Consider the following 14,258-nt stretch of genomic DNA (forward strand, 5'->3'; position numbering starts at 1 on the left):
GTACACAACAAAATCTTACAGTGCCGTTATTTGTAGAGCGGTCCCTCGCATTTAGTGATTGAATTAGTCTGGTGAAAGCATCGTTAAATATGAAGTGTATTTGATGTGGTAAAAATATCAATTAGTTTCAGCCCATCCTGCAAGTCACGCTATTGACCCCCGATTTCCTACTTTAAGTCATTCATTCATTCATCATTCATTGCCAGACGCCATGTATCCCAAACGGGGTGGCCAAGGGCTTAGAGTTAATTGTTTTACAGGGAGGGGCACTAATCCTCCACCAACCCCACTTGACACGTAGGGAGAACGTATGGTTTGGGTTTATGGTTACCACCCAGCGTTGTAAATGGTTTCTTGGCTTACAGGAATAATAATAATTTCATTCATTCATTCATTCATTGCCAGACGCCATGTATCCCAAACGGGGTGGCCAAGGGCTTAGAGTTAATTGTTTTACAGGGAGGGGCACTAATCCTCCACCAACCCCACTTGACACGTAGGGAGAACGTATGGTTTGGGTTTATGGTTACCACCCAGCGTTGTAAATGGTTTCTTGGCTTACAGGAATAATAATAATTTCATTCATTCATTCATTCATTGCCAGACGCCATGTATCCCAAACGGGGTGGCCAAGGGCTTAGAGTTAATTGTTTTACAGGGAGGGGCACTAATCCTCCACCAACCCCACTTGACACGTAGTGCTGGAAATAAAACACAGTGTATTTGTAGTACATTAGACAGATACAGTACTGTGTGGTTGTACATGTACTCGCCAGAAAGGTGTGTGACTGTGGTTGTTGTGGTGTGTGACTGTGGTTGTTGTGGTGTGTGACTGTAGTTGTTGTGGTGTGTGACTGTAGTTGTTGTGGTGTGTGACTGTAGTTGTTGTGTTGTGTGACTGTAGTTGTTGTGATGTGTGACTGTAGTTGTTGTGGTGTGTGACTGTAGTTGTTGTGGTGTGTGACTGTAGTTGTTGTGGTGTGTGACTGTAGTTGTTGTGGTGTGTGACTGTAGTTGTTGTGGTGTGTGACTGTAGTTGTTGTGGTGTGTGACTGTAGTTGTTGTGGTGTGTGACTGTAGTTGTTGTGGTGTGTGACTGTAGTTGTTGTGGTGTGTGACTGTAGTTGTTGTGGAGGTGTGACTGTAGTTGTTGTGGAGGTGTGACTGTAGTTGTTGTGGTGTGTGACTGTAGTTGTTGTGGTGTGTGACTGTAGTTGTTGTGGTGTGTGACTGTAGTTGTTGTGGTGTGTGACTGTAGTTGTTGTGGTGTGTGACTGTAGTTGTTGTGGTGTGTGACTGTAGTTGTTGTGGTGTGTGACTGTAGTTGTTGTGGAGGTGTGACTGTAGTTGTTGTGGTGTGTGACTGTAGTTGTTGTGGTGTGTGACTGTAGTTGTTGTGGTGTGTGACTGTAGTTGTTGTGGAGGTGTGACTGTAGTTGTTGTGGAGGTGTGACTGTAGTTGTTGTGGTGTGTGACTGTAGTTGTTGTGGTGTGTGACTGTAGTTGTTGTGGTGTGTGACTGTAGTTGTTGTGGTGTGTGACTGTAGTTGTTGTGGTGTGTGACTGTAGTTGTTGTGGTGTGTGACTGTAGTTGTTGTGGTGTGTGACTGTAGTTGTTGTGGAGGTGTGACTGTAGTTGTTGTGGTGTGTGACTGTAGTTGTTGTGGTGTGTGACTGTAGTTGTTGTGGTGTGTGACTGTAGTTGTTGTGATGTGTGACTGTAGTTGTTGTGGAGGTGTACTGTAGTTGTTGTGTGACTGTAGTTGTTGTGGTGTGTGACTGTAGTTGTTGTGGTGTGTGACTGTAGTTGTTGTGGTGTGTGACTGTAGTTGTTGTGGTGTGTGACTGTAGTTGTTGTGGTGTGTGACTGTAGTTGTTGTGGTGTGTGACTGTAGTTGTTGTGTGAGTGTAGTTGTTGTGGTGTGTGACTGTAGTTGTTGTGAGGTGTGAGCTGTACTGTAGTTGTTGTGGTGTGTGACTGTAGTTGTTGTGGTGTGTGACTGTAGTTGTTGTGGTGTGTGACTGTAGTTGTTGTGGTGTGTGACTGTAGTTGTTGTGGTGTGTGACTGTAGTTGTTGTGGTGTGTGACTGTAGTTGTTGTGGAGGTGTGACTGTAGTTGTTGTGGTGTGTGACTGTAGTTGTTGTGGTGTGTGACTGTAGTTGTTGTGGTGTGTGACTGTAGTTGTTGTGGTGTGTGACTGTAGTTGTTGTGGTGTGTGACTGTAGTTGTTGTGGTGTGTGACTGTAGTTGTTGTGGTGTGTGACTGTAGTTGTTGTGGTGTGTGACTGTAGTTGTTGTGGTGTGTGACTGTAGTTGTTGTGGTGTGTGACTGTAGTTGTTGTGGTGTGTGACTGTAGTTGTTGTGGTGTGTGACTGTAGTTGTTGTGGTGTGTGACTGTTGTTGTTGTGGTGTGTGACTGTAGTTGTTGTGGAGGTCTGCCCTGGTTGGCAGCCTCACCCTAACGCGTGCCATCCATCACCCTGTCACCCCCCTGCTCAAACACTGTTGCCAGCATCCTCGCAGCTTGATCATTCACCTCATCAAAGCCCTCTAATTCACTTGTTTACTCCTCTTGTGGAGGTGGCACCCCAAGGTTGTCATCCACATCAATGTCCTGAATAGCGTGTTTGTGTGTGTGTGTGTGTGTGTGTGTGTGTGTGTGTGTGTTTTTAAATGTGTCCAACTCTGGGCAAAGGCTTCAGGGCCCATATCTCAGGGGCAGTTGCTTATCCCAAGGCCCAGTAGTCCTCCTACACCTCCACATGTCACCACTTCGGCCCTAACACCCACCATCCATACTGAATACATGCTAGGGCTGTCTCATACAGGACTGGTGTATTGGTATTAGCAGGGGTATTTTTACAACAACACCACCGTCCATACTGAATACATGCTAGGGCTGTCTCATACAGGACTGGTGTATTGGTATTAGCGGGGGTATTTTTACAACAACACCACCGTCCATACTGAATACATGCTAGGGCTGTCTCATACAGGACTGGTGTATTGGTATTAGCGGGGGTATTTTTACAACAACACCACCGTCCATACTGAATACATGCTAGGGCTGCCTCATACAGGACTGGTGTACTGGTATTAGCGGGGGTATTTTTACAACAACACCACCGTCCATACTGAATACATGCTAGGGTTGTCTCATACAGGACTGGTGTATTGGTATTAGCGGGGGTATTTTTACGACATGTCGGCGGGTCATCTGGTAGATCAGGAAAGTCTGCCTTTTATGAAATTCAAATCCTGCAACTGTTCCCTGCCCCAGCCGGAATGTCTTTCTCCTCCCTCCTTCTTGCCATAAACATGGTGATCAATGACCGCCGGGAATTCTTGATTTTGGTGTTGTAGAGTTCCCTAATATTTGCTGTGAACTTGTCCAGATGCAAATGTGCCTGTGGCCCATCTTGAATGTGGCAGTCTGAGAGTGTCTCCTTCATAATAACACAGCTGCTGAGGTGCCTGACAAGTCTCTCATAGTACAGCCTTTGTTTCTTTGTTTTTCTTCCCCTTCCTCGTTCTGTACTAATTCATCCTTTTCCAGCATCTCCTTGATTATTTTTTTATTTTTTATTTTTTTTATGCGAGGAAGAAGGAACCAAAGGCCATGAGCCCGCAGTAACAGTTCCCTCCAAGAGAAAAACAAAATACAAGAGAGAGCCAAATTCAAGATCCGATCATTTTGAGATGCCTGGACACACTGCGTTTGAAAGACTGGAGATCATAGGCAGCAGGAAATACAGACAGAGGGAGACGGTTCCAGAGCTGACCTGTTGCATAAATGAAAGACTGGGAGTAACAGTTAACTCTTGCATTAGAGAGCTGGACAGAAAAGGGATGAGAGTTTGTTGTCAGAATCAGTTTTTTTCAGCGGTCATGTCTTGCACATAATCAGGTTCTGTTCCTGCCGTGCCTGCACCTCATGTATAGCCTGGCTTGTGGTTTATAACAAATCTCCGCCTGTTGTTGGTTGTCATCTAACTTAAGGTGAGGTGGAAGAGTGGCCAGGCGTGTCATAGTGTTTTCAGGGGGATCTCTTACCAGGCACGGCATATAAGATCCACAGCTTGCTTAATTTGAAAAGCTTTCCAGAACTGCTTGATTGTCAGAACAGTGGAGTCCAGGACTGCTGGTTGTGGTGCGCTGGAGGGCCCAGGGGTGGGAGGAGGTGGGGTGGCTGGTGAGTCAGGTGGAGGGTCAGCCTTATCACATTCACTTTCCTCCCCAATTTCTCAAAGTTCATCTTAGGAACACACTGAGGTGGTTTGGCCATGTGGAGAGGATGGAGGGTGAAAGACTGATGAAGAGAGTGTATGTGAGTGAGGTAGAGGGGGGAAGAGGGAGGGGGAGGCCGAGGATGAGATGGAGGGATGGGGTGGAGAGGTATATGAGAGAGGGGGGTGTGAGTTGGGAGCAGGGCAGTGAAATGGCGGGGGACAGGGCGACTTGGAGGCAATTTGTTTGTGGCCACCCCAAACGGGATTGAGGCGTCTGGCAATAGATAGATAGATAGATCATCTTAGCTGTCAGTCTTTTGCCAAATCTGCTTATGTAGGTAGGTGTAGAATAGCAGTTTTACCTCTGCTATCAGCTCTTGATAGAAGGAAGAAGGAACCAAAGGCCATGAGGCCGCAGTAACAGTTCCCTCCAAGAGAAAAACAAAATACAAGAGAGAGCCAGATTCAAGATCCAATCATTTTGAGATGCCTGGACACACTGCGTTTGAAAGACTGGAGATCATAGGCAGCAGGAAATACAGACAGAGAGGTTGCAGCTTTGAGGTGGTGTTAGGTGGCAAGAAAAGCTCCTCAACTGGGGGATGTCTGCCAACCAAAAACTTTGCGTGACAGGGTACATTGCCCATAAAAAATGCCACTTAAAGGGGATGTTTTTCTTCCAGCAGTAGGCTCGAGAATCAGGCAGAAAGTGGTTGTTGAACTACTGACCAGACAAAGCAGCAGTCATGTACCCTTTGGCATGATGGGACCAGATGCAGTTGGGTAGATTGTTTATATCGCAGTTTCTATACGAGTGTGGCTTCACGGATCGGTTAATGATTCGGGGCTTCATCTTGCAGTCACCAGATGCATTAACAAAACACTGAATCTCTATCTATCTATCTATCTATTGCCAGACGCCTCAATCCCGTTTGGGGTGGCCACAAACAAATCGCCTCCAAGTCACCCTGTCCCCCGCCATTTCACTGCCCTGCTCCCAACTCACACCCCCCTCTCTCATATACCTCTCCACCCCATCCCTCCATCTCATCCTCGGCCTCCCCCTCCCTCTTCCCCCCTCCACCTCACTCACATACACTCTCTTCGTCAGTCTTTCACCCTCCATCCTCTCCACATGGCCAAACCACCTCTCTTGTGCTAATTGAACACCATGGGCCTGTTTTAAGTCTGCAGGGACATAGGTTGACTTAGGGGTACGATGCCAATGTACCCCAGTTTCACCACAAGTAGCTGCTGCTCTGGCAAATAGTTCCCTTCCTGTACTAACTCCTTTGCAATGGGAATACAGGTCGTGGCCGCAACATCATCCACTGACGCAAGTTCTCCCTGATATGTAGCGTGTTTAACTGCACATCTTTCCACAACCTTATGCAGCCATCCCTTCGAGGCTGTGAATGTTGGAGGGTTGCCAATATTTCTCTTTTCACAAATTGCCACACAGTACTGCCTAGCTTGTTCACGAATCAGCACACCGTTGACACTGATATTCTGCCTCAGTTGGCGACTTAACCACTTCAGGAAATAATGTTCAGTCACCACTAGCAATTTGTTTTTCTCAGAGCATTCAGTGATAGCTCTGTGTGCACCACCACCTCCCTCACCAAAATATTTCCTAGCGCTGGCAGTGTTTTTCTTCACTGCCTCTTTCTGATTCCTGATACTCCTCACCGATGACTCAGGAACGTTCATTGCCCACACAGAGTCACAATTTCCTGCACCATCTTCAGTCATATCAGTTATTCTCTGTTTCTCCTCCACCGTGTAAGTTCTGTGTGTCTTGCCTTTAAAGTAGTCCCTCTTCTCCTTGGCTGTCTCTTGCTTTGCCTAGCCCACCACCACCACCATCTCCCTTGCCGCTAGAAGACATTAGGTTAGTGAAAAACGCCAAATCCTCGGCACTGTGAGAGAAAGAAGCATCCAAGTTCGCCACATGCTCATGACAGTAACAACAATGGGGGTCTGGTGGTGGACAGGCAGGGCATTATGGGACTACATCATGGGCGTGGCATGACGTCACACCCCACTTCGCTAAATGTGTAAGATAATCACTAAATGCGCAGGATTGGTATCTTTCCAAACTCATCGTCAAACGTGAAAATCACTAACTTGAAATGCGCTAAACACGAGGGACCGCTGCAGTTATGTGTAAACAGATTGAGTCTGCTGGGGTTATGTGTACATGGGATAGGGTTATGTATACAGCTAACCATGTGCGTATTCCAGGTCCACGAGGGCAGTGCGGCGGCGCGTGCAGGGCTATGCGTACACAACAAAAATTATACATACATAGGTGAAGTTATGAGTGCATGGGGGAGAGTTATACATACACATAGCAAACTTACATGTATACCAGTTAACCATGTGCGTATTCCAGGTCCACGAGGGCAGTGCGGCGGCGCGTGCAGGGCTGTGCGTACACAACAAAAATTATACATACATAGGTGAAGTTATGAGTGCATGGGGGAGAGTTATACATACACAGAGCAAACTTACATGTATACCAGTTAACCATGTACGTATTCCAGGTCCACGAGGGCAGTGCGGCGGCGCGTGCAGGGCTATGCGTACACAACAAAAATTATACATACATAGGTGAAGTTATGAGTGCATGGGGGAGAGTTATACATACACAGAGCAAACTTACATGTATACCAGTTAACCATGTGCGTATTCCAGGTCCACGAGGGCAGTGCGGCGGCGCGTGCAGGGCTACGCGTACACAACAAAAATTATACATACATAGGTGAAGTTATGAGTGCATGGGGGAGAGTTCTACATACACAGAGCAAACTTACATGTATACCAGTTAACCATGTGTGTATTCCAGGTCCACGAGGGCAGTACGGCGGCGCGTGCAGGGCTATGCGTACACAACAAAAATTATACATACATAGGTGAAGTTATGAGTGCATGGGGGAGAGTTCTACATACACAGAGCAAACTTACATGTATACCAGTTAACCATGTGCGTATTCCAGGTCCACGAGGGCAGTGCGGCGGCGCGTGCAGGGCTATGCATACACAACAAAAATTATACATACATAGGTGAAGTTATGAGTGCATGGGGGAGAGTTCTACATACACAGAGCAAACTTACATGTATACCAGTTAACCATGTGCGTATTCCAGGTCCACGAGGGCAGTGCGGCGGCGCGTGCAGGGCTGTGCGTACACAACAAAAATTATACATACATAGGTGAAGTTATGAGTGCATGGGGGAGAGTCATACATACACAGAGCAAACTTACATGTATACCAGTTAACCATGTGCGTATTCCAGGTCCACGAGGGCAGTGCGGCGGCGCGTGCAGGGCTACGCGTACACAACAAAAATTATACATACATAGGTGAAGTTATGAGTGCATGGGGGAGAGTTCTACATACACAGAGCAAACTTACATGTATACCAGTTAACCATGTGTGTATTCCAGGTCCACGAGGGCAGTACGGCGGCGCGTGCAGGGCTATGCGTACACAACAAAAATTATACATACATAGGTGAAGTTATGAGTGCATGGGGGAGAGTTCTACATACACAGAGCAAACTTACATGTATACCAGTTAACCATGTGCGTATTCCAGGTCCACGAGGGCAGTGCGGCGGCGCGTGCAGGGCTATGCATACACAACAAAAATTATACATACATAGGTGAAGTTATGAGTGCATGGGGGAGAGTTCTACATACACAGAGCAAACTTACATGTATACCAGTTAACCATGTGCGTATTCCAGGTCCACGAGGGCAGTGCGGCGGCGCGTGCAGGGCTACGCGTACACGACAAGATCCTACAATGCAATGGCTACGACTTCACGATGGTAACGCACAAGAAGGCCGTGGATTATATTAAAAAGCACCCAGTACTTAACCTGCTGGTGGCCAGGAAAGGCGTCACGCATTCCTAGTGACTGCGTTTGGATTCGTTTGACTTCGTTTGGATTTGCTTTACTTTGCTTGACTTCACTTGGATTCGTTTTACTTCGTTTGGATTCATTTGACTTTGCTTGACTTCACTTGGATTCATTTGACTTTGCTTGACTTCACTTGGATTCATTTGACTTTGCTTGACTTCACTTGGATTCATTTGACTTTGCTTGACTTCACTTGGATTCATTTGACTTTGCTTGACTTCACTTGGATTCATTTGACTTTGCTTGACTTCACTTGGATTCGTTTGACTTCTTTTGGATTCATTTGACTTTGCTTGACTTCACTTGGATTCATTTGACTTCGTTTGGATTCATTTGACTTTGCTTGACTTCACTTGGATTCATTTGACTTCTTTTGGATTCGTTAAGCCATCCATTTCAGTTTTTTTGAGTTCCTACTTGACTTCACTTGGTCCCATGAAGCCCTCCAATTTGACTTCCTCCTTGACTTCATTTGACTTCACTTGACTTCCCACTTGACTTCCTCCTTGACTTCATTTGACTTCCTCCTTGACTTCATTTGACTTCACTTGACTTCCCACTTGACTTCCTCCTTGACTTCATTTGACTTCCTCCTTGACTTCATTTGACTTCCTCCTTGACTTCATTTGACTTCCTCCTTGACTTCATTTGACTTCCTCCTTGACTTCATTTGACTTCCTCCTTGACTTCATTTGACTTCCTCCTTGACTTCATTTGACTTCCTCCCTGACTTCATTTGACTTCCTCCTTGACTTCATTTGACCTCACTTGACTTCCTCCTTGACTTTGACTTCCTACTTGACTTCACTTGGTCCCATGAAGCCCCCAGTTTGACTTCCTCCTTGACTTCCTCCTTGACTTCCTTTGACTTCACTTGCCTTCTTGATCCTCCAACCCATCTAAAAATGACATCAGTATTAGTGATGTCCAAGTGTAGTCAGGGTGGAGGGTTAATTTGACTAGTAACCAAGGAGACTCAGCCTGCATCCCATTTTTTTTAGAAAGCTGTTAGCAATATGGGGAAAAAATAGACACATTCCATCTATTATTATTATTATTATTTTTATTTTTATTATTATTATTATTATTATTATTATTATTATTATTTTTATTATTATTATTATTATTATTATTATTTTTTTTTTTTTTTTTAATTCTCAAAAAAAAGGGACCTTGATCTTCACTGACCAGTTTATTGTTTAGGGAAATTATGGAAAATTCTGTTGTATTTCTGTGGGGTGAGGGAGCCCCCTAACGCCTGTTCCTAAGTGATTTATTTTGGGGTATGGCTGGGTAATATCCTTTCGTATGTTATTTATGCGGAGTATGGTGATATCGGAAGGATTTACGTAACACAGAATAGGATAGACAAAATAAATCACTTAGGAAAAGGTGTTAGGGAGCTTGATGCAGAATATGGCAGTATTAGAAGGGTTTAAAGCTCCCTAACACCTTTTCCTAAGTGATTTATTTTGTTTATTACACCTTACTGTCCTCTTCTGTGTTACATAAATCCTTCCAATATCACCATACTCTGCATAAAGCTCCCTAACACCTTTTCCTAAGTGATTTATTTTGTTTATTACACCTTACTGTCCTCTTCTGTGTTACATAAATCCTTCCAATATCACCATACTCTGCATAAAGCCCCCTAACACCTTTTCCTAAGTGATTTGTTTTGTTTATTATGCCTTACTGTCCTCTTCTGTTACATAAATCCTTCCAATATCACCATACTCTGCATAAAGCTCCCTAACACCTTTTCCTTAGTGATTTATTTTGTTTATTACACCTTACTGTCATCTTCTGTGTTACACAAATCCTTCCAGTATCACCATACTCTGCATAAAGCTCCCTAACACCTTTTCCTAAGTGATTTATTTTATTACACCTTACTGTCTTCTTCTATCTACTGTATCTATTGCCAGACGCCTCAATCCCGTACGGGGTGACCACAAACAAATCGCCTCCACGTCGCCCTGTCCCCCGCCATTTCACTGCCCTGCTCCCAACTCACACCCCCCTCTCTCATATACCTCTCCACCCCATCCCTCCATCTCATCCTTGGCCTCCCTCTCCCTCCACTAGCCATGTCCAAAAATAAATCACTTATAGAAAAGTATGTAGGAAAGAGTGATATATTCCTTACTGTATTCCACAACTGTAGGAATATGTGGAGTTCTGTCTATCTGTCTATCTGTCTATGTCTGTCTATCTGTGTACTGTATCTGTCTGTCTGTCCATCTATCTATCTGTCTATCTATCTACCACAGCTATCTGCTCCTAACATCTATCTATGTATCTATCTATCTACCACAGCTATCTGCTCCTAACATCTATCTATCTAACATCTATCAGCTGCATCTATCTATAATTCCATTGATTTTTAGAATAATAATAAAGAGCTTACAGTGCTGCTTGCGAGGCCTGGGTAGAAAAATTGCCACCTTAGGCTGTCAAAAACTAAATAGCCTGCAGTGTTGTGCTAAGACACTACTGCCCCTCAACGTCGGCCCTTCTGCCCTGACACACACAGCCCTGCATTCTTTATTTACACCCGAGTCTAATCTCCAGTGGTAACAGTCTTCAGGAAGTGTGCATCGTGATTTGTACACTGCACCATGTCTTGTGCAACTTTCATTCAAGAGAAGAGAAGAGACCACAACACATGTGACGAAGCAGCTGTAGAGTGGGCCATACACACACAGGCAAGCCCATCCAGTGGCCTGAACAAGCCAGCCTGTTCAGGCAAACCTGGGCGTGTGTGGGTAGGGAACAGGTGCGTGTGCAGGCGGCCTCAACGGTTGTCTGGGATCTGTCGTGAACAGAGTTTTGTGGTCAGGTTCAGGCAAACTGAGCGTGTGTGGGGTACTGCAGGCCGTCAGGCGTCAGTCTTGTGTGAGTTGTGGGGAGTCAGATGGTAGAATTTACTTCTTCTCATCAACCAATCTTTGCCCACTTGGTCCTTTTTTCCTCCTCTTTCTGTTATGTGCAATATAGGCCACGGCAACGTCCCCAATAGCATACTGTACAGGTCATCTGTGGGCAGTGGAGTGTTCATGGCCACCCTCACGCCACAGTGTTTCACTTGCAACTGAGCTCCAACCGTGAGGCCAACAGAATCGTGTGTGGGCACAGCATTGTTAGTTGAGGCCAGCCTCTTCAGGCCACTGGATAGGCTCACCGGTGCATGTATGGCCCTCTTAGGAGATAACGAAGACCAACTTTGAAAATGTGTAGTTTGGCACAAGAGACCAGACCTTTGGAAAGCGGCAAGTTGGAAGGCGTCCCGGCCCATTATTCACAACTGATTAAGGAATCTTTAGCCAGGCACGACATCCCGCAGGTCTGGCAGGCTGCCCACTTACCACACATGGCTCCCTGTGACTTAGGATTATTCCCTAAGACCAAAACTCCCCTGAAGAGTTCCTGAGTTGAGACCAGAGAAGAGGCCACGACAAATGCGACGAGGCGGCTTCAGGAGACACCGAGGACCAACTTTGAAATTGTTTGAGGCCGTGTAGAGAACGCCGGGCTGTGTGTCGAGGCAGAAGGGCCGACGTTGAGGGGCAGTAGTGTCCTAGCAAAACATTTTAGCTATTTATTTTTTTTTACAGCCTAAGGTCGCGTACTCTCAGAACAAACCTCGTATATATATTCATAATTGCAAATAGAAAATAAGTGAAAAGAAAAAGTATGTTAAGAAATAATTGCTTTATTACCATATAATTTGTATTCTTTATTAAATATATGCTTGTAAGGTGTATGTCAGTTACTGAAAATCCTGGTTGTTTATTATTATTATTATTATTATTGCTATTATTGTTGTTGTTGTTATTGTTTTTCATATTGCAGTCAGTAGTACCACCACCATCATCATCATCATCATCATCATCATCATCATCATCATCATCATCACAATCCTCCTGCTCCTCCTCCTCCTCCTCATCATCATCATCATCATTACATCATCATCATCATCTTTGTCATCATCATAATCTTCATCATCATCATCATCATCATCATCATCATCATCATCATCATCATTGTAATCATCACCATCATCATCTATCTATCTATTGCCAGATGCCTTAATCCCGTAAGGGGTGGCCACAAACAAATCGTCTTCATGTCGCTCTGTCCACTGCCATTTCACTGCCCTGCTCCCAGCTCACACCCCCTTCTCTCATATACCTCTCCACCCCATCCCTCCATCTCATCCTCGGCCTCCCCCTCCCTCCTCTCCTCTACCTTACTCACATACACTCTCCTCATCAGTCTCTTACTCTCCATCCTCTCCACATGGCCAAACCACCTCAGTGTGTTCCTCATAACGCTTCCTATCACATCCACATCCACACCACAACGCTCCTTTATATCCTCATTCGTCAGCCTGTCTCTCCATGTGACTCCACAGGCTCCTCTTAAATAACTCATTTCCACTGCTCTCACTCTTGACTTGTGTCCTTCCAACAACGTCCAAGCTTCACTTCCATACGTTAGAGTTGGTATCACAATACTGTCATGTAGTAACTTTTTCACTTCCATGCTCACTTCCCTGTTTCTTATCACTGCTTTCAAGGAACCAGCAACCTTTCTTCCCTGCTGTACCCTTTCAAGCACTTCACCCTCCAAACCTCCATCCTTACTCATCACACTACCCAAGTACTTAAACGTACTCACATTTTCCAATTCCTCACCATCCAACCTCGCTGTACATTCACTGACTTCACCTCTCTCAAAGACCATCACTTTACTCTTCCCTACATTCGCCTTTAGATTCCGTTTCTTACACACTCTCCCAAACTCATCCACCAAGCCTTGCAGCTCCCCTTCGTCTTCACTCAACAACACAGTATCATCTGCAAACAACAGTACAGGGAGTTTCCAAACACTACCCTCTCTCAACAGGGCCACTCCAACATCCACTACCCTACCTTGTACCTCTTTTATTACCCCATCCATGTACAGATTGAACAACCATGGAGACATGACACATCCCTGTTTCAACCCAACCTTCAAAGAGAAAAATTCACTTAGTTCACCATCCACACGCACTGCAGCCTTAGCACCATCGTACATACTCTTCACAGCATTCAACAACTTCCCATCTACTCCATATATTCTTAACACTTTCCACAATCCTTGTCTATCCACCCTGTCATATGCTTTCTCCAAATCCATGAAAGCCGCATACAACTTCTTTCCCTTCTCTAGAAACTTTTCCACTAAAGATCTAAGAATGAATATCTGATCTACACAACCTCTTCCCTTCCTAAAGCCTCCCTGTTCTTCTCCAACTAATTTCCCTGTTCTTTCTCTAACTCTGTCAATAAGTATCCTACCATACACTTTTCCTATTATACTAAGAAGACAAATGCCCCTATGATTACCACACACTTCTTTTTCCCCTTTTCCTTTGTACAAGGGAATAATTATACCTGACTTCCAATCCTCCGGGACTCTACCTTCCTCCCAGGCCAATCTGCACATCTTCCACATCCATTCTACTACTATCTCTCCCCCATGCTTCAGCATTTCACCACACACTCCATCAATTCCTGGGGCTTTCCCCAATTTAACTTTCTTCATTGCTTCCACAACTTCTATCCTACTGATTTCTTCCTGTCTTCTCACCTCCCTCCTTCTCCCAGCCATTCCCCAGCCACTTATACTCGCATTACTTCCATCCTCTACGTTCAACAATTCCTTAAAGTGTTCTCTCCATCTGCTCACTTTTTCTCCCTTCTCCACTAGTAATCTACCATTTTTATCTTTCACTCCCCTGCTAACTTCACTTCCACCCTGCCTTACTCTTTTCACCTCTTTCCAGAACATTTTCTTACAGTCCCTCCACTTTACACTCAAATTCCTTCCAAATTCCTCATCCACTCTCTTCCTACTCTCTCTTACTAATCTTTCACCTCTCTCTTTCTTTCCAAATATAACTCTCTCTTCCGCCTCTCAACTTCTTCCACACCCCTATTTCTCATCCATTCATTGTATGCTTTCTTCTTTTGTGCCACAGCCTGTTTCAACTCTTCAGTCCACCACGCTGTTCCTTGCACCCCCCTCCGTCTTCTCTTCCTTCCACA

The 14,258-nt window shown here is 45.0% G+C and overlaps 1 protein-coding gene across 1 annotated transcript in view; it reads left to right on the plus strand.

Moving 5' to 3' along the window:
• The window catches only part of LOC145410203 (tax1-binding protein 3 homolog), a 13,217-nt gene extending 5,060 nt beyond the window's left edge, over positions 1–8,157 (plus strand). The window contains exon 3 of the mRNA XM_080280414.1: positions 7,987–8,157. Within this exon, the coding sequence (XP_080136540.1) occupies positions 7,987–8,157 (171 nt within the window). The remainder of the gene's footprint in view (positions 1–7,986) is intronic.
• Positions 8,158–14,258: the final 6,101 nt, after the last annotated feature.

This window comes from Coenobita brevimanus, chromosome 10 (genome assembly GCF_032717465.1).
Source record: "Coenobita brevimanus isolate Jiangsu-jjx chromosome 10, ASM3271746v2, whole genome shotgun sequence".
In the NCBI taxonomy this organism is placed as follows: domain Eukaryota; kingdom Metazoa; phylum Arthropoda; class Malacostraca; order Decapoda; family Coenobitidae; genus Coenobita; species Coenobita brevimanus.